This window comes from Enoplosus armatus (assembly GCF_043641665.1).
Source record: "Enoplosus armatus isolate fEnoArm2 chromosome 5 unlocalized genomic scaffold, fEnoArm2.hap1 SUPER_5_unloc_1, whole genome shotgun sequence".
NCBI classification, from domain to species: domain Eukaryota; kingdom Metazoa; phylum Chordata; class Actinopteri; order Centrarchiformes; family Enoplosidae; genus Enoplosus; species Enoplosus armatus.
In genome coordinates, this window is record NW_027261184.1 from 23,799 (window position 1) to 45,476 (window position 21,678).

Consider the following 21,678-nt stretch of genomic DNA (forward strand, 5'->3'; position numbering starts at 1 on the left):
GTGACATAAACAAACATGTCAGTCATGATTTACACAGCTTGGACTTGGTCCTTACCTCCACCTCGTCCTCGTTGAAGCCAATCACAGTCAAGGCTTTCCTCACCACCTTCCAATCACTGCGATCGTTGATGGAGCTCACTTTGGGACAGTTACCCTATGGAAAACACACACACACAAAAAATTATGAACAGACTACATATTTAAAATCTACTTCAGCTTTTTATTTCCTCGTAAAGTTCGGAGCATGCCCAGTAAATAGGTGCATGTGAAGTAAACACCTATTTATACGTGATGTAAACACCTTTTTCAACAAACACACACGAGGTGTTTTTGCTCAGTAGCTGTTGGTGTGTGTGTGTTCATTGAGGGGAGGGTTCAGCTAGTGCCTTAAGCCAGATTTGCCCCCTGAGGAAAGCTCCTCTCGCTGCACTGAGAGTCCCTGACTGAGAGCCTATTAACCAGAACTCCCACTGGGACACACACACACACACACACACACACACACACACACACACACACACACACACACACACACACACACACACACACACACACACACACACACACACACACACACACACACACACACACACACACACACACGGTACAGACCAATGACTTATGACAGGATAGAGAGAGAGCAAGAGCGAGTAGGAGAAAGACATACTCCAACTTCTCTGCAGATGGTTACAGATGGCTTATATTCATCTGAGGGTTTCGCTCCAGGGCCAAAGGCGTGGAGAATGACTCCATATTCTATGAAGTGGCATTGTTGCAGGTTTACCCATCAACATTTACTTCCCTGGGCAATTAAGATATTCTATCCAAAATTTAAACCAGGAATCGGAAAAGACAGAAACACAAAACCCTGCACTGATGCACTTCAGTACAGCCTCACAAAGCTGCTAGCATGACTCTTAGCATTGTTGCCAATTTTAGACTGCATTTCACGAGGGCAAAGTTCTTGTAGGGCTGCTGTTGTTTAGAGAACATTAGAAAAGTTTGGCTTACTTTGAGTGGTGTGCTTTTATCTATCTCAGCTTTCTTTGGCTGGATGTATCAAGTGGTGCTGCCAAAATACACACCTGCACATTTTCAGCAGCAGTGCAATCAATATATCAGCTGTGGCTGCTGCTGCTGATGCTGATGCTGCTGATGCTGCTGATGCTGAGGGCTATTATCACATAAATGCAGCTAATAAATACTGACGCTGAATGCACTACATACTCACATTGACCAGGTGCTCTTATTACTTCACAGACACAGAAATTTCAAGAGTTGTGAAGTGGCACGAATGCATTAAATCCAACTAAATCTCAGAACTTGTTAAGATAACAATTGGTGGGACGACCTCATAGTCTCAAGCAATGAAAGTACAGTTTTGTTCCTTTTTCAGAAAAAATGTATTCCGTTTATGAAAGTACTAAATACTTACTTTGACCAGGAACTGGTACTGCTGAGGGTTCCTCTCCAGGCCCAGGCGTCTCAGCAGGTCCTCCTCCCCTCCTTCGATCAGCTGATAGAAAATGTGGAAGTTCCTCTCCCCGTGGTTCTGGTGGACCACGCGGGATTTCTCCAGCAGGTAGTTGATGATGTGGCCTCCCACCGGGGCACCCTGCCGACGGGATAAAGGCCAGGGGGGGAGGGGGGAGGAAGAGGAGGAGGAGGAGGAGAGGGTAAGGCTGGGGTACTGAGGTGTGATGGAGGGTTGATATAGCATGCAGGTGCACAGGGATTTTGTAGTCCATAACATATTTTGTGTACCCACATAAAAGGGATAAAGGAGGGAGGAGTGATGTGATTAATTACTCTAAAAAAAATCTATGCAAAAGCGAATTGCTGTTACAGAAAACAAAGTATATTTACACTGTTAATATTACCATGCAAAACAACAGAGCCTGGATTTTCCTGTTTGGTTTTCAATATGTTGCGGTAGAAGACTTGCTGAACAGTGTTTACTAAAGTAAAGCAGCTGCCAGTGTAAATCAGACCATCCTGCTCACCTTGAAGTCAAACTGAATGTCCATGTACTTGCCAAAGCGGCTCGAGTTGTCGTTACGCAACGTCTTGGCATTGCCAAAGGCCTGGAGAGAAGATAGAGTGGGATAAAGAGTGGAGAGGAGTGATGATTGACGGATTACGAGGCAGAGAGATAACAGGAAACAGAGAGAAAAAGGGTGATAAAGACAGGATAGCAGATGAGGAGGTAGCAGTGAAACAAAGAGAAAACCACAGGCAGTGTTTGCATAGGACAGTAGCACAGATTACAGGGCATGGTGTACACTCACACACATATACACATCTGGAGAGCATCTGGCAGAGACACGCCAGACATCAAAACAAGCACTTCGGTAAACTCTAGTACCTCTCTATTGCCTTCATCACCAAAACACAGAAACAATCACCACTCTATTCTTTACAGTGTGGCAAAAACATTTCAAATATATATCAAAATATGCGTTTGCATGTCAGGTTTGTTCAACCAATGTAGGTTTTCGAAAGCACATGTGAATATGGAAATTCACTGTTGTTTCTGATGACTCTCAATGAATCCTCTGAGGAAGCATTTAAACTATGGGACATTCAAACACTCCAATAAAATCCAGGATAATAAAATGAACTGCATTATAACCATCACAGTGGAGGTGAACAATACTGGCTGCAAGTTCCACAATTTCCCCTCACTGACTTCAAGATGTTAATAGACTTTATATTTGGCAGATAAATCAATAACTGTTGCTAAAAACGCTGGTTATTGACTGTATTTCTCTTATATTTGACCCCTGCAGGCCACTGTACACTTATTCTGACTGTCGGCAAGGCATAACAATGCCTCTTTATCAAACAGGTTATTGCCTGGCTGCTGTTTCTACTGCTCTAACAGAAGCGATAGTGCATAACAACATTAAGATGACAGATTTCTTCTCTAGTATGACATTTAGTAATTGTTTGGGCCTAATAAAATGGACTTATATAACAACATATTATACATGTGTCTTATTCTTTATCAGCTCTTCATGTCACTTCTGACAGGTTGAGATCTTATTAGTATAAAAAGCAAATTCATCAACAATCCAACATACAGCATCTACTGTATTAGGCCACATTCATCAACACAGAAGCTCATCACTCCACAGCATAATAACTTCAGCTGACTTGAATTTCAACAAAGTTGCTCAGTGTTGTCCAGGACAGGCGCTCTCCCAGATCAACGACGTGCCATCTCACCTCCAGCACAGGGTTGGACTGCAGCAGGCGGTCTTTGATGGTCTGCACCTGCTCGCTGGCCGGACAGGTGACGGCGTAGTACTGCAGGATCTTCTTGGACGCCTCTGTCTTCCCGGCGCCGCTCTCCCCAGAGATGAGGATGCACTGGTCCTTCCTCTCTGTCCTCAGGGACCGGTACGAGTTGTCTGCCACTGCATAGCTGGAGGAGTGGAAGGGGAGAGACGTGATCAGGCAGCTGTTCAGCAGGAGGTTCAGAAGAGTAACAGAAAACTGAACGACAAACATGTGTTACACAAACAGGCCTCGGACTGCAATTGGGAAAACATTTGATGTCAAAATATTTCAGAAAAAAACATGAATTACACCAATACATGGATTTGGCCATTTGGTGATATAATTCAGATATGATAACATTTGTTGAAATCATACTACATACATAATTAAAAAATAATGTCCTTGGCTATAGGAAGACCTTAACGATACCCTGGGCAGTTTCTGACCACTATAAGTGCCATGCAGCAAAGCTTTACATGTGGGTCGCCGGTTTCTTCATATCTGCCTCTTTAGCTGCTAAATAATCCACTATGTTCACCAGTTAGTCAGGTAGCAGGTAGTGTACAGTGTGTTTTCAGAGCTTTTTCGCTGGAAACAGCTGCCTGCTGCAGCTGGAATCAACACTGCTGAGAGCAAGAGCCTGAAGTTGTGGACTGTAAAACCAAAACAATGAGATGAAAGATGCTAAAAAGATCCACAGAATTGAGGGGAATAATGGGTTAACAATTCTGTGAGTTCACTACAAGTGACCCTTTTCCCATTACACACATTCATTTCATCTATTGTTAATATAAGTATATTGATTAGATCAGCTTTAAATATTGGCAAACTTATTTTGTATTGGCAGTTTAAATCCAAAATGACTGATAACAGTCAAAACAGTACACATTAAATATTCATTAAATATTAGTAACTTTGGTTTCTGCTCAACATTACTAAACTGAGCTGAAGTGATGGGTAAAATAGAAAAATGCATTTACATGATTCAGAATAACATGTGAGACAATTAATCATCAGTCATGGTGTTGATGATGTGTTGAAAACATTTAGCCTCTCTTGGAAAACTTGTGTCTGAATGTAACATACAGCCTCTCACTGTGTGTGAAGATGGAAAGGCATTGGACTACCAGTATGAATCATAAAGTCCAGAGCGGAGCACAGTCTGTTTTAGTTACAGTATCATTTGTCAGCCCCGTTGCTGCTATCAGCACTGATATGTTGTTTCAGCCTCTTTGGACACATTTCTGACACCAGACTAATTGCTGGAAGATAAAACCACCAGCTTGGCCATATCTGCATCATACTGTATGTGGGGGGGTCAGGTTCAGGTCAGAGGAATTCCCTCTCAAGGGAGGAAACCTCTTGCCTGGTACCATCATTTGCTTACTTTTCTTTCCACCTCTCCCTCCCGTTTTCTCTCTGCAACTCTCCCCCTCTACTTGCCAAAGCACATCTTTCTTTCCACTCAGAGGGAGAGAAAACGTTTGGCCCTATGCTCGAGTGTTGAAGCAAAAAAAAAAAGTAAAAAAAAAAGAAACGAGCAGTGGTTATAGCAGAGAGAGAAAGAGCTAGTGAGAGATTCTGAAATGTTTTCGATGACGCCACTTCGAGTCTCCATAATGCACTTGATTGTTTTGTAGCCGACATATGGCGTCGGGGAGGATTTAATAAGGAATTCCCCGACCACTCCTGCGGTAACCTTTCAAACAAACATACTGCCTCATGCCATGACGTCTTGCAAAACAACTGATAGAGGACAGGACAGTCAGACCATGAGAGCATTACGTATTGAGAGTGGCGCTTATGGCAAATATTCCCATGTTCTCTGAACAAACACACTGTGGCAGCATTTAGAATACAGGTGCAACAAATGTTATGTCATATTAGGGTGAAAAGACTCCTTTTAGGGTGCAAAAACAAGGCAATGGTAAACATCCACCCACAGTCACCTGTAAGAGCAGACGTGCAATGAATCATTCTTCCCAACTTTCACTCATGTATATAATGCTGCATTCATGGTCAGGCACAAAGTATGAATTCCATATGAGACTGGGAGGAACAAGATAGACTGTTTTTAATGATTGTACGTTCTGAAGGATTATTTGCTGAAACCTGCTTCCCTCCATTTGATTGCTGCGCATCTTTCGTACCTTTAAAGCCGGTCATTTTTTAAGACTGTAAGTGAGAGTTCTGAAAATGTTAAGCTAATGTGTAGCTGAGCTGCACACTGCCAAGGTGTGCAGAAGGTCGTATACTTACATGTGTGGCGAGACCTCGTAGAAGTTGACTCCACGGTATCGCTCCATGTGGTTCTTGGTGTAGATCTCCAGGTCTCTGTATGGGTTAACTGACACCAGCACTGAACCAATGTATGTCTGATGGAAAGGGAACATACAGTCACATTACGTGACTCCACCACTAATACATCATCAGTTTCAGAGACGGCTAGAAATGTCAGACTGTATCACATTTTTACCTGTCCACATTAGCTGGGACAGTGTGTGTGTGTGTGTGTGTGTGTGTGTGTGTGTGTGTGTGTGTGTATATATGTGTGTGTTTTCATATCAAGCATGATGTGAGTGATAAATTCAAACTTCTGTCATTTTTTAAGTAATTTTGCAGTGAGAACATTCAGGAAAGACCCAACAGCTGTCTGAACCAAATGTGCAAATACAATAAGCTGCATTTTTCACTGTGAATATCAGCCAGTACATAGTTATCAAATCTTTTATTCTCAAACATCACTGTTGACCTCAAAGATCCAGCAATGGCCGGGCTCTAATACATACACATTTAGTTAAACCCCCACCCTCCTCACTACACCCACTTACATAGATGAGGTTCTCTTTGAAGCGTTTGCGCAGGTTCTCTATGAAGGCGGCCTCGCTGGTGTAGTTCTCCAGCAGGACAAAGTCCTGCACGCCCACCCGGTCTCTGGCTGTCAGGGCCGACTCCATCATAGCCCGCACCCCGTCACTAGCCACCACCTAGAGGAGGACAAGCAGGGAGTAGGTGGGGTTAGTGACTGAACATAACAACATAACCTATGGAGTGTAACACTTCATCAATCAAACGCTGCTTGTCCCATGCAAGGACAAATTGGAGAAACATAGAAGGGAGGGAAAAGCTACTCATCACGCACACATAGTCTGTCCTTATTAGGGTTAGCCAGAAAGTCGAGGACTCAAAGAAACAATCATTGAGATCATAAACCAGTGCTGCACCATCTATTGCTAAGAACATGCTTATAAAAAGCAGTGGACGTAGTGTACCACCTTGTTTAACACCCCAACAACATCAGACAGTAAAAAGATGCAGTACAAGTATCAGGTGGGTGTGGAATTCAAACTGGGATGCAGGAACAATTTCTCACTAGATTTCAGAGTAGATGATGGAATAAATGAAAATATGGTTATAATAGATTGTAATCTTTTGCCTATCGTTAAAAATCAAACAGCCAAAAGCCAGATACTCTTGTCTAGAGCATGGCAAATAAATCGACTGGGCCCGTATATCCGCTCATATTAGCTTACTGCAGATGTATCCATGTTGTGGTTGGTAATATTTCAATGTCACTTTTGCACCAGTGTGCAATGACAAGTTTACTTTTCAGCTGTAAAATGTCCCACTCAGTGCTTACACTGGTCACAATTTAAAAAAAATGAGAAATGAAGTGATTTTGACAAAACAATCATAACTCAAGATCCACTTAGTAGCTTTTTCTGAACCTTTCAATCACATCTCAGGGCACTCATCAGTGATGGAGAAGGCCATGAGATGCTGTTAAAAGCTCTGGAAAAGGGTAGCGAGTTGACCTTGAGTTTCACGGTCAAGAATGAAAAAGTGTTGCAATTGGCCTTACGAACAACCCCAATCAGTAACGTGCTGAAATCAATGTAAATAAATAATAATAATAATAAAGGTTCACTAAGTCCTTCCTGTCCCATTAGCTCTCAAAGCAACTTTTAGGAACCCCCACAGCTTTCAACCAACAACAGAGCACATTCAGACCAATGCCATGAACCATCCACAGACCTCCCATTAAGTCATACACATCCAACAAAGCTAAGTGGAGAGTTTATGTTTTTATGGCGTCCAGTTTTCTTTAACAGCCCATAAGTGATCTTAACACCTCTAAAAACTGAGATGAAGCCAAGCCCAAACGTGTCGGGGGGAAATGTATCACTTCAACCAAAGAGCACCAAGCCCCACCCAGGTTTGCACATATTTAAAAATATACAGCACAAATTGAGAACCTGAAGTGCGATCAGAACTTAAATTGCAACACTTACATGTTTAAGCTCATCGACGCGCATGCCCAGGAAGCCGTTTTCTAAAATAGAGGCCTGAGTTTTACGCATAAGATTGCGAATGTTACCCACATCCATGTTTAACATGTACTGAGTTGGACAGAACTAAAACCAAGTCTACAAGTACAGCAGGTGTTGTTGTTGTGCTAAGCAGTGCAGTAGTCTTCATCCCTCAGGAGACCACAAAGAAGAGATGGAGAAAGAAAGAGGAGAGAAAGCTTGAGGGAGGAGAGGACATATTAATTAGCGCTGGGTGAGACAGGACGGAAAAAACACAGAGGACAGAGGGGTGAGAGGAAGAAGAGAAAAAAAAAAGAGAGAAGAGGAGATGATGGATGCCAGGTTATGACTCCAGTCCTATGCCATTGCTCCATTCAAACTGTACTGGAAAGTTAACAATACTCCCTGAAATTCCACACAGCAGCGACCCCAACAACACAACACCGAGCCCATTAAATCACTGCACAACAGACACACACGTGCACGACATCTTGATCGGATTTCACACAAGTATGCATGAACACGTTTGATCCTGGATTTCAAAGGAAAATTGCAGTGTCCCATGGTGCGTCACACATGGGGAGAAGCCATGGGACACTGGTGTGGACCTTGGTCTATGTCTGTAGGTCCACAGAACAAGTTCAGGGAAACAGAACTGACACCACAGCAGGTCCCTATAAACCCTAATACCACTAGCTAGCACTGCCTCTTGTGTTTATGATCTTTAATTAACAGAACCACCCCTGCACTTTATCTTTACAGCCTTTCAAAGAAGCAAGTGGCCTGGCTGAGAGGGAGGCTGTCAGAGCTGACTCACCTCTCATCTTTATGATCTGATGGTAACTCAAGCTTTTAGTTCTTAATCCAGGCTGTAAAATCTGGGCGAGCATATGTGTTTGCGTGCACACGCCCTCACAAGGACACAACAATGGCGCAAATGTGGACAGTTTGATTTCATCCCTTTAGAAGAGAAGGCTTTTACTGTTAAATTTTACAAGACCCTACAATAACTCCCACATTAAGTGCCTTTAAATAGAATATGCAGGGAATATTAGCATTGTTTTTATTACACATTGGCTACATTCACTGCAGGCTTCTACAGCACCTGTGGAGGCTTTACAGATGCCTCTGTTTCAGGCTAAATGCTGCCTCAAATCAAACCACACATCAAGAGGAGTGGCAAGTGACAAGGACAGGAAGCTGACACACTGACAGAAGTGGTAGGTGTGGGTAACAATACACTCAAAGCTTAATGGGTGCATTTAAGGTTAAATTTATACTTAAGATTGTCATGAAATGACACTATTTATGGCCTTTTGTGACCAATAGCCATTCAGTGTGTTTACATTCAGTAATTACCTTCCTACCTCCATTCCCATACTGGGTTCAATTTGCCGTCACATGCACAAGGGATTCACAGGAAACAATGCATGCATGTAATCCAGGGTTACTGTTCACTCTCCTACACAGGAAACGCAATATAATTACATTGATCAAAATTCATCAACAAATCCTCAGCAAGTTGTATTTCTGACAAAGTAGCTGCTCAACTAGTGTTTTTACTTTAAAAGGGAAGGAAAAGAGCAAAAAGCATTGTGATTTGTAGCATCTGTGTGGTATTGATACCAGTACTAATACTATTTAAAGCATTAATATGTAAGCATGTGTGAGTTCATATGTCCCACATCCCACCATCTTGTTTCTCTCACCCCTGGACGCCATGAGCTCTGGTGACCTATTGTTTCACACATTTCTACAAAAAGCAAAGAAAGTGCAGCTGTACGTGTGCGTGCGTGGGCGGACCTTGAGAGCTGAGTGTGTGGGACTCCAACATCCTTTGTGTTTACACCAAAACGTAAAGGAATTCGTCGTCTGGTAACAGGTTAAATCACCGTTAGGAGTAGCAAAACTGATGTACATGTACATAAAGATGTCACGGTTTATTACAAAACCCTCCAGATATTATGGCGCCTGCGAGGAAAGAAACCAGAGCCTTATTTCCTCACCTCTCCCCTCCTCCTCCTCCTCCATACATTCAATCTCTCATTCACTTTCAGTCTCTCTCTCTCTCTCTCTCTCTCTCTCTCTCTCTCTCTCTCTCTCCATTACTTCATTGTTTCCCAATGCCGCTTTCACTGTTTGGCTTTCCTGCGCGTAGTGCCGCACACCGGACCTCCACCCGGTCTCAGGAAAAACGCCAAGTACGTGCCTACCCGGCTCCTACATGTCGTCATGTTTTCCAAATCCTGTGCAGCAAACAAGGCAGCTTGGAGCCAGGTTAGCAGGAGGAGACCTGAAGAGGAACACCTCCCTACTAAGGCCTCTACTTCTACTACTGCTTGACTCGTATGAGTTTGTGAGGAGGGGGGTACCGATAAATATCTAAACAAACGAACTGAAGTGCAGAACGTTATTCATATCAGAGGTTAAGAAGAATGATTAGCTGGTTGTTAGGTTTGTCCAGAGGCAGGTGTCAGCCCAGTATATCAGTCTAAAACAATCCTCTACCACGCTGCCCCATCTCCCCTATCTACCTACCTCAAATACTTGAGTTTCGGTATAGATCAAATATTTTTTATATCCCTTATTTTGAGGAATATAACCATTCTTTCTTTCATTTAAGTTAAGTAAGCATTTAAGTTGGCTAATGCAAGAATTGACCTAAAGTATGATGTATTTAACTCATGGGACCTTGTACTTTTTCGTCACCTACTTTAATCACCATATCTTGAATCTCACTTCCTCTCTCCATGTTTTTTTGTACCAATTCTTCACATTTCGTGTTTCGTATTCCTGTGCTTTCTCCTCTTTTTAGTTCCTCTGTCCGCTTTCAAATGACAGATTGGAAAAGCGACCACATCTAAGGGAAGCAGAGAAAGGGGGGAGAAAGCAGAGGGATTTGATCATCCAGCCAGCCTGCGAACAATAGCAGCTTGACCTTTACATCGTCCTGGGTGCGTGCACGGAGCTCAGATGTCACACTGTTTATGTAAACCTCATCTAACCTGCTGCTTTCAGTGCGCCATACAGTGCTCATGATGGAAGCAAGGACGGATAATGATGAGAATTGACAAAACCGACCATCTAAACCTGCATAACCAGGCTTGAAATACAAAACGTTTGACAGCCTTTCCTCTTCACTGGCTTATTTGTGTTGGCTCGTTGCATTTGATTTTGGTAAGTGTCCATTGTGTAATCGATTTTTCGACATTTAAGAGCATAAACATGTATGTATTCAGCACTAATTTGTGTAATAGAGTGTGTTGCAATGGCTACCATGATTAAAAAGATGGTTATGGATCCTGCAGGCGTGTTACTCAGCTCCACTTGTTTACACATATTTTTTAGTATGTTGAATTGTAGTATGTCTATAGTACTGGCAAATCTCATCTTTATATGTGCGTCTGTAAACAATCTTGCTTTATTTCTAACAATTTAGAGCCAATGTAATGTCTTAGACTGGACGGGATTCAAAGAGTTATTAAACCAAGAGTTAAAATAAAGTAGTTAAACATTTGTGCATGTAAAAGATCCAGATTAAATTGAGAATACAGGAGTGTAGCATTCGGTCCTGCTGCTCTTCTGACTTCTGTTTCTCGTGATTTGTTAAACTTCTATAATGACAACCAAATGAGTGGGGCGTGTGGTGCTGATGAAGAAATGCTTTGCGACTCGCAGAATGTTTTGCCCTTTCTCTACGTTTTCCCCACTATGAATCAGTTGTCTGGCACTGATTTCTCCACCTCTCTCATCTGTTCTGCACTCACTGGTAGAAAGAAAGGGGCAAGTGAAGAAATACTGAACGTCTAGATCCATTTTTGAAACATGAATGTCGTCCTTGTGAAAATGTAGTGGGGCTATAATGATGCCAAGTGTGACATCAGGAGCCATGCAAGAGCTGACGGTGCTGGTTGGTTTTGACGAGACCACAAGTCAACCACAGGCTTTCTTGAACAAGGAAGTGGCCAACAAATCACAATGCCAACATGGGTAGCTTCTTATCAGTCTTATAAGTCTGACTTTCATTTGTAGATGATGAAGTAGAATACACACTTTCCCATTCCACACCTGTGCAGGATCCAAGCTTAACATTTTGATTATGATTACCATGGAAACGCCCCTCCAGGCTAAGCAGTGAGCATGTTCATTTCCATCCCAAGAGACTGTGGAGCAGTCAGACAGGTGGGACAAGCTAGCTGAGAGTCCTCCAGGCTGCAGAAATGAACCAGACTATCTGAGAACATGTGGGCCAAAACAACACAACAAGCAGCTGGGAGTCTGGGACTTACTCTATATAACATATTTGGTCACTACTTCACTAAGCACCCACCATATATACAAATATATCCTTGTGTCGGACTGAAATGTTGCTATATGGTCTCACAAACGTCACCAACAGTAAAAAGTAGCCGCAATTGCTGCAATATACAAAATATAATATCCACACACTTCTCTTATTAGTAAAGCCACAAGGAAAAGCCACAACAAGAATAACAAGAGAGATTTCACTCATCTATATTAAACAGGCTGCTGAGTTTCACCTTGGTTTCACTGAGCCTTAGCAGCTTTTACAGCAGGCTGGTTAACTGTAGTCTGCATAAGCTCAACTATAAACTGACATGACTCCTTTACTCTGTCAGAGGAACTAACTTTACGTTGAACCTTCAAATCACAAATTAATAATTTTCACGAGACATTTTACGAGTCAGTCAGACGCAAGAATTTAGTAACACTAACTTACCCGAGCCCAGCGATACTCCATGGAGAAACAGGTTTGAGGTTTTCAAGGCATTAGGTTTGTATTCCAGGTACAATAAGCTCGTTCACTTGTCAAACTTGATCGCAACTTAGCCTTGATGCAGAAAGTCTAGAGAGTGACTGGAGTGGATAGCCTGAAGAGAGCGAGGCGAGCCCAACATAAACTACCTATTGAAATGAAGTCAGATGCCCTACAGGCAGTAATGACAACTGTGTCAGGAATCTCTCAGTGCATTGTACTGTCTGTCAGTCCTCCATCTTCCACACACACACACACACACACACACACACACACACACACACACACACACACACACAGTTATAGGAGCAGAGGAAGCTTGTAAAATGGATTAAATCCTTATGGATGCATAGAAAGGGAAAGTAGTTCTATACAAGTTTAACTGCTGAAGAACGAGTTCCAGCATATTCAGTAAGAGAAAATACTTTCACCACCAAAAAGGAGGTTTTAAGCCCCCCCACACACACATTCATATATCACTAATACATCAACACACACTTTTTTGATTAACATGCTGACTCTTACTCTCAGTCAATGCCAAAGAATGCTGCCCGGCCACACAACACCACCATGTGATTGCCTCGCCCCGGGCGGTGCAAACACACACACACACACACACACACACACACACACACACACACACACCCTCTTGGATATCAAACAGATTCAAATTCAAATAGCTCTGACATCAACATGACAAATACAGAGTCAAGGTGGAGAAAGATGCTGAGATCAAGGAGGAGAGGGACTAAAAGCAGTCAAGTTAATGAGAAAAGAGATGCACGGTGAACAGCGCAGGCTGTAACAGCTCTGGCTTTCACCTGCCTCGCTCTCACCTGCGTCCTTCAAGTTCAAGAGCACACTGTCAAGGTTGTTACGCAATTCCAATGCCACTGTGGGTACTCTTTACAAATTAAGCAGCTCCTAAAAACTCTCTCTTCCACCGCAATAAACTCCATTCCCCACTTCAATAGCCTGACTAAAAGTAAACCCATCTCACACACAACTCCTTACCTTTCACACTCAGTAGAATAGCAATTCTTGACTAACATTAAACCATGAAAAAGGGTCCCAATTATCCCCTCCACGTTCTGACTGACTTTTTCTGCAGGACGGATGTGCGGCTGGGTGTCTTACCAAAGGTCTGTACTTCATGGCTCCTGTCTTGCTCTTGAGGGATTTTGGACGGGGGTTTTTTTTTTACGTTCCCACCGCGCCGATAGTCCAGCTATAAGAATGTGGCCTCCAGCGCCGCGTCCGACCACTATTTAGCCGAGAGTTTGTTTTTAGAAGCTCTCCCCTCCGTCCTGAGAGCCAGCTGCCATAGCTTCTCCTCTTACTGCTGCTCACACACACACCTCACTCTGTCTCTCTTGCTCGCCACTCGTTCACCCACTTTTCTTCTCCCTCCCTCCAGAGGAAATAGTCCCTGTGTTAGGTGACACACAACCCCCCTCCTTCCCTCTCTCTCGCTCTACTTTTTTCCCCCTGTCGCCCTCTCCTCAATCCACTTATGCTAAAAAACTAGTTCCTCTAATTTTTCCTCTTTTCTTGCTCTCTCTTTCTGCTCTTAAGAAAAGATAGTGTATAAAAGAGCAACCAGCTCTCCTATCATATGCACACACACACACAATCACACACACACACACACACACACACACACACACACACACACACACACACACACACACACACACACACACACACACACACATCTGGCCCCAACCACCCCTGGAGAGAAAAAAAGGATGAGAAAGGAAAAATGTGTCCTGATGCCAAAGGGGTAAGGAGTGTGTGTGTGTGTGTGTGTGTGTGTGTGTGTGTGTGTGTGTGTGTGTGTGTGTGTGTGTGTGTGTGCATCCAAGCGTGCTTGTGTGAAAAAGGGAAACTCTTAAGTAGTAGATGCAGCATGAGCCAATAAATAATCATCTGTTTGAGCCAAAAGAGTTTCCTTTCCTTCCCTCCTCCCTTCACTCCCTGCTCTCCCCACTCTGCGATTTACAAGCTGAAGCAGAAACCCGACAGGCAGCCAAGAGTCCGACTGCCATAAATGTGCCTCTTAGACCGAGCTCACACACATCATACACAGCCACACATACATGTATACTATGACGCACGCATGCACGCACAAGGACTTACCATCATTAGTCCGATATCATTACAGAGTGTAATTACTCCAGACCAGTGTTGCACGCACACACACACACACACACACACTCGCTGCACATCAAAGGCCTAAGCAGACTAATGCCTCTGCTTGTTAACACTAATAACAACTGACATCGTACAGGCAATGGGCGTGTGTTGTCGAGAACAAAGAGGAAGACAAGTTTCCACTACAGTTGCGGGACTAATACACAGACATTAATGTGGGATAGTCTGAGGCCTGACCTGTTGTCTGAGTTTCAAAATCATCTATTTGTAAGCTTATAGCAAAGCTTTTCACTCAGTGTCAGCTGGATTTAGTTGTTTATTGAGGTGACAATTCAATTTGAACTTGGGAAGCCCCAACTTCAAGGAACAGTTCAGCAATTTGGGAGATACGCTTATCGGCTTTCTTGCCAAGAGTTAGAAGAGAAGATCGATATCACTTTCATATCTGTCTGAAGCATATGGAGCTGAAGCAGGGGATGATTAGCTTATCTTAGCATAAAGACTGCTAGGGGGAACAGCTCGCCTGGCTCTGTCAAAGGTAAAAATATATGTATATATAATATATATTGAATTCGTACAAAAACAGAAGAGTAAAAACGACAAGTTGCTGGAGTTATGGAGGGTTAAGTGCTGGACTATTTCCTGGCCAGGCTCAGTGACTTCTTGGAGTCAACAACTGGTTTCCAGTCTTCATGCTAAGCTAAGCTAACCGTCTCCAGGCTGTAGGTATATATTTAAAAGGACAGATGTGAGAATGATATCAATCTTTTCATCTCTGATGAGAAAATTGCCAATGAGCCTATTTCCCAAAATGTTGAACTATTCCTTTCATGTACCAAGATGCATGAATCAGTTTTAAATCGGTTTTATTCATTTTTAAGAAAACTGCTGTGTAAGCAATGCCAAACATCGGACAACTAACAACAACAAAAAACACAAGGGATTATGAGTAGAAGAGATAGATGTCTATAGTAGCAAGTTCAATATCTCCTTTCATTCAAATATAAAGGTGGGAAAGAGATAGAAACACTATGAAATCAAGTTTACAGACAAAACCAAAGGACATATCCTTAATACGCTTCAGACATGAAAGAGACCTCAAGAGTTCCTGATCCTGGACAGAGTGGGGCATGCCAGTCTGTGGTGAAGAGGCAACAAGCTGAAGCATCAAAGAGCGGAGCAACAGCAGGAAAGCCAGGTTTTATAGGCCTCATTAGGATGACCTGCTCCTTCCTGCTGATCCAAGAGAATAGGCCCATAAATCCAAAGACGTGGCGCATGCTGGTATATTCCACGCCTCTAGGTCCATCTTAGCAAACTTAATCTTCTGCCAACACACACCTGAGAAGACAGAACTGTGTGCCCAATAGGGTTTTTATTATGATAAGAGAAATAATGAAAAGGGGAAGAGAACTGGTGGAAAAGGAGAGAGAAGCTGGGAATGAAGGAGGAAAGAAAAGGCTAATGAGAGGTAAACCTCAAGACAGAGAAAAGGTTTAATTTCACTTGTTTCAGATATTTGAACTGCCGTCATCTTCCTCTTCATCTCCATTTCCCTCAGTCAGCTCAGAGGCTCACAGAGCGCAGGTAAAGACTCGGTCAAGGTCATTCTGTTCATGCTTCTATTCATGCTTCTTTGTGGCTCCTCCCCTCAGAACAAAAAGCACAAATGTTCTTTACAAAACGGTAACTGGTAAATTGAGCAAAATAACCCACTTTTCATTAATTATTAGAGTTCTTCACAGCAGCACAAACCACCAAGCTATGAAGAATCATTAAACATGGGCTGTAATAGCAGCAAAAAGCTTCACTTTACTCCTTCACAGACAGGCAGGTGCAGTTTCCATCTCTTATCAAAGAGTAATACAGGGACAGCGTAGGGACTCACATACACTGTTTCTCTTCCACACTGCCCTCTACTGGTCACCCCCCATCTAAATGATACTCAATATGGGGCCATTAGGTTTTTGCTGAGGCAGACCTGAAAATAACTGAAAATAGGAGCATCAAAGAGAAATCACACACTTTGTACTGGGCTCAGCAGTATCTGCGTCAGAGATTAAACTTTGTACACCTCGTTTGATGCCACCCCCCTCACTCCTCTCTCTCTCTATTCATTGCCAGTATAATCAGAGCCCCTGCTGCAGGAATCTGAGTAATGTTAACCAGACGCTCTCTCTCTGTCTGCGTGTGTGTCTCTCTCTCTCACCACTGTGTGAGAATACACTGGACAGACAGCAGGAAACAGGCAAAGATACAGGAGAAGATAGAGGGCTGCAGTTGTTAAACACCCAACGCATCGACTAGATTCGTCCGTTTTAGCCATCTGTGCTACTGTCTCTGGCTAAAACTGACTTCTGGCAAGTAGGCGGATTGTAAAGGTGTGTGTCTGAGTGTGTGTTTCTGCAGGCTCATGCTGAGGCAGCATATTTGTGCTGAGTTGGAGGAAGGAGGGGCTGTATCTGACCACCAGTATCTCGCTCAGCTGTCAGACTCTCTCTTATCCACTTCTCTTATCCCACTTCCGCCCATTCGAAGTTAACTCTTTGAGGTAAAGTGTACGTTACATAGAATGGAACAGAATTCATAAACACCAAAAGAATGATGCAAAAAAAGAAAAATAACAAATTATTATCAGCTTAATGATCCACTGGTACCAGAAAAAGAATCTGTCCTCTCCGCCCACATACCGCCCTGACAGCCCTTCTTGCCAACACACACTAGCTGAGGCTACAATACAGCATATTCAATGTGTCTTTTATAGCGCTGAGGCTTTAAATCATGAGACATAAAAGCACTATGAGGGGCATAAAGCCATGGAAACACTAAAAAACATTGTCTTATATCTGCCATTTGGCCAGCGGAGGAGTCAAGCTCTCTGACGCCATATGCAACCTTTTGACCAGCAGTGCCAAAGCAGGTGCATCAGATGTGTTACTTCATTTACTTAGAAGGAGAGTGTGGTTATATAGTCCCGGTCCACATCACTGAAGGGTTACTGACTGCAGGGTTTACTAAATATGTGTGTTTAGATGTGTGTTAGGTCATTAAAAGAAGCCAGAAAAAGTGTGTAACCAGCTCAATAGCAAAGCATAGTCCATGTTGATTTGCCTCTCTATACACCACTTTGGGGGAAAACACCAAATTAATGTTGTTTGGATTGAGGGAAGAAAAAAAAGCTTAAATCCCACTGACCACTTTCAGGAAAACGCATGAGATCTTGACTCCGTGGGAAATCAGAAATGGGAACTTGACTTTCCCCTCCTGCTCCCTCTCGCTCTCTCTCTCTCTCTTTCTCTCTCTCCTCTCTTCCCCTCCCCTTAAATACTTCTTTCCTCTCTCACTTCCTCTCCAGCAAAGTTTGTTCAGAGTTATCTTGGATATATATAGCAATTTTCCACTCTCCCTCCATTGCCCACACGGTCCAGAAATAAGGCTTGGGAACGTGTCGTCATGTAACATCATGCCAAACTAATCTGCTATATTTATTAGAAGCTAATAGCAAACTGCACTGTACATGCTCGGCCTGTAGAAAGATCATCTGCAGTATTGTCTTCTCTTGCTTGCAGCTTTAGCCAGTACAGCTAAAGATTGTGTCATCTTTCCTTTCTAAATCCACACCAATTTGTATTTGGATCATTCATTCATTCATTCATTCATTATTTGGGAGGCAACTAACTACAATGCAACTACAGTAAAGCGTAATGTAACGTGACGTCCACAGCATCTGCTCTATATAAACAAAAGACTGCTGCCACACATGGCGGGTTGCCCTCTGGAGCACCCACAATGCATCGTGCCACAAGATCAATTTCCAGGACATGTTCAAATCAATCAGGTCAAACTCTGTGCTCATAATAATGACTCACGTGCACCAAATATTGCTCAATAAAGTTGTGTCATGAGAGGATTTCCCCATTTAAACATTGCACATGCTAAGTACTCCATTTAACAAACCATGTTCCTAACAATATCGATAAATACTACAGGAGGCATGACCACTCACTTACTAGTAAAAGAGGGGAATTATTGATTTCATAAAGTTATCGTTTTCTATACTAGTATTAGGCCGTGGCACTGTTTGCTCTTATACCAGGCAGACATTGGCCTTTCAATAAATATTAGGGGTGCACTGACCCGATACGCCGGATCTGTAGCCGCACAGATACTGACCTTACTAAGCAGATCCGGGCTATCGGTTATGTCACGACCGATACACATCACAGTTTACAGTTTTTGTATTTGAATGTCATTATCAAATTCAATATTACCTCTATTTGTTACACCCGTTGAGTCACAGTGGGACGCTGACTGAACGGACGCTGAATGAACACGGCAACATCTGGCCTCATATCACTTGTGATTCCAATGAGTTCCACACAGTGAGCACTGGGACGTCAAGGATACACAAAGTGCATTCAAAGCAAGAGCTGCCTCATTATCGTTATAATAATACAATTGTATTTTGGGGGGTAGAGGGAATTTTTGTGTGTAAAAATAATACTGAATATGCAGTATCCGCTATAAGTAACTTCACGCAAAAATCTGCAGTATCATATTATAAGCGTTTGGGATTAGCTCTTTCAGTGCTGCACTGTTGCATCATACTGAGCACATCCTTGATCGAAAGGTTGCATGGGTTCATTTTCAGCCTATGCTGTAAAGGTTTCATCAGACTGACTAATCCCAGGCGTTAGGGATGCTGATATATACTGGGCTATGACATCAGTCATACAACATGGGACCAGTCCTTGTTACTAAATAGCACCATAAACCCAAATTGTCTTTAATGCCAGGAAGATTAGCCTGAGATGGAACGATACTGGCAAAGTAGCACATCAAAATATGTTAGCGCACCTACAGTTGAGACGAGATGAGAAAATAAAAAAATTGATCTTTACATTTGGTTTCATTGGTTGAAATTGATAAAACAAAAACACCCCTACAGTAATGTCCCCTATAGGAACATTGACAGTACAGTCCATATGATGACTCCACCCGTCTCTATTACAACATCCTCAAGAATCGTTTTACATGTCATCTAAAACCTCAGTCCCAGTGGGCAGAATTACGTTATAGCTGGCTGTCAACCAAAAGCAATATGTCTGCTCCTCTGAGCTGTTATGTTAAAGGAACACACCTAGTTTTGGGGAATTTTGGCTTATTGGTCAATTTGGCTGTTGATGTGAAGAGAGATTGTCCAATAACCTACCAAGGACACCCTGTCCCTCGTAAATCATCGGCTTGGAGGTCTTGATGCCAACACTTAACCTGACTCTTTCATTCTTTCAATCTTTCTCTGGCTGTTTCTGTGTATTGTTACTCTCCAGCAGGCCTGGCTTTCTTCCTGACACTCCACAGGTTCTTCCACAATAACAAAGCCAGTCTTGTAATTGGTACTAATACAAGTCATTAAAATAGCTTTGACAATAAATATTGCATGAACTTTTGGCCTTTCTTTGCTGTGGGAATAGAACGATCACGTGAACTGCGAGAGAAAAGCCAGAGATGGGTCGAACCTTAACCCACCGTCTACAAATCAAACAATAAAGAAAACACAAAGTGTCTCAACGTGCCCCTTTGAACCATTAAATGCCTGTTTAAGTAGCTGTAAATCTCTCAAAACACACTCATGCAAACAAGATTCTGACATTACCCAGACTGTCATTCCATCACCATCTCCTGCCTTCACCTCTCACTTTCTCTCTCTCTCTCCCACACGATTGCCCTCACTCTCCTTTCCCATTTTCCACTCTTTCAATCTTTTGCACTCACACATTGTTGCAAGGTGTCAACAATCACTTGCTTTAGTCCCGCATTGGCCTTTAAAATCACCCAACCTAGAGAGTTCCTTGCCAATATTCAAAGAAATGAAATGTCAAGAGGGAAGGGAAGGAGGGTACAAGGGGAGTTAGGCAAAAAAACAAAAACAAAATGAAGAGAAAAAATAAATGGCAGTGCGGGGCGGCTGTGATGTCAGAGTGAAAGAATGCAAGCCATGTGGGCGGCAAACAAGAGTCGGGAAACAGAGAAGAGAGGGCAGAAGAGAGAGAGAGAGAGAGAGAAATTCGATGAAATCAAGAAAGAGGATGAGAGGCAGGAAGTTGGTGACAGATGGTGAAAGTGTCACAGTAAGGAGGACTTCAATAGTAAATGAGCGTGAATGTGAGTGTGTGTGTGTGTGTGTGGGTTTTCTGACACAACTAGTGGCCTGTCAGCGTGGTCCAGCCTGATATTGACACAAGGGGGTTCCCAGGAGCCAGACACTCAAACTGTTCCTTTTTCTCTCTGCAACCTACTTAGTGTTCCTCTCTCATGCTGCCCTCACTTCTCTGGGTTAAATGAATCACCACAACTTGTGTCTGTGTGTGTGTGTGTGTGTGTGTGTCCATGTGTACCAGACCATAGCAGAGCAAGATGTTTCCATTGTGAACAGATGTGAGACCAAGACACAAAAGACTAAAAGCAGCAGGATTGAAATTAAGTTAATAAGGGAAACTGGGCTATACTTTTTTCAATTCACACACACACACCAAACATGGAGCCACTCCCTGTCCTTTACACACATACACACCCACTTTTCCACTGTGGCAGCACTTTGGTCATGCAGGCATTTCCTAAAGTGTCTAGCGTCTTCCATAAAGGCGTAATCCTAGGCTGAATCTTCCAGAGGAGATTTCTGTGTGGATGAATGGAAGCCGGTGCCGGCTCTTCTACAGAATTTCCAGACTGATTATAACCTCTGATATGAGGCTCCAACCACAAAACATGCTCTAAATTAACACCCTATTTTAAACTTGGGGTTTTTACAGCTGGTGTTGTCATCAACGTGATACAGGCACTATACAAGAACTGTGAAGTGTGACACTTCATGGCGAGTTTGTACATACACCGAAGTGAAAGAAATAATACAAAAGGATAAATAAATGTAAGTATGCAGTGTAGTTGTTAAGACATACTTTGAACAATGTCTGCCTGGAGAATATAATGTGCTCCTAAAGGAATAAACCAGCCTTTTGCATAACTTCAGTTCAAACTGACCAGTATTTAATAAATACAATATCATCCATGTATCTGGTAGATCATTGGCTCTAGCACTCCTTGCCAAACCTTAATAAGTACACTGCAATGAATTATTGTAGGGTTCCAGCTAAC

The 21,678-nt window shown here is 42.8% G+C and overlaps 1 protein-coding gene across 1 annotated transcript in view; it reads right to left on the bottom strand.

The window, feature by feature from the left end:
• The window catches only part of LOC139307110 (unconventional myosin-Ic-like), a 29,147-nt gene extending 15,511 nt beyond the window's left edge, over positions 1–13,636 (bottom strand). Inside the window, exons 1-7 of the mRNA XM_070930994.1 lie at positions 13,507–13,636; positions 6,114–6,269; positions 5,542–5,657; positions 3,229–3,427; positions 2,004–2,084; positions 1,436–1,615; positions 56–154 (exon numbers count right to left, since the gene is read on the bottom strand). Of these exons, the coding sequence (XP_070787095.1) occupies positions 56–154; positions 1,436–1,615; positions 2,004–2,084; positions 3,229–3,427; positions 5,542–5,657; positions 6,114–6,269; positions 13,507–13,524 (849 nt within the window). The 5' untranslated portion in view covers positions 13,525–13,636. The remainder of the gene's footprint in view (positions 1–55; positions 155–1,435; positions 1,616–2,003; positions 2,085–3,228; positions 3,428–5,541; positions 5,658–6,113; positions 6,270–13,506) is intronic.
• Between the last annotated feature and the right edge of the window lie 8,042 nt (positions 13,637–21,678).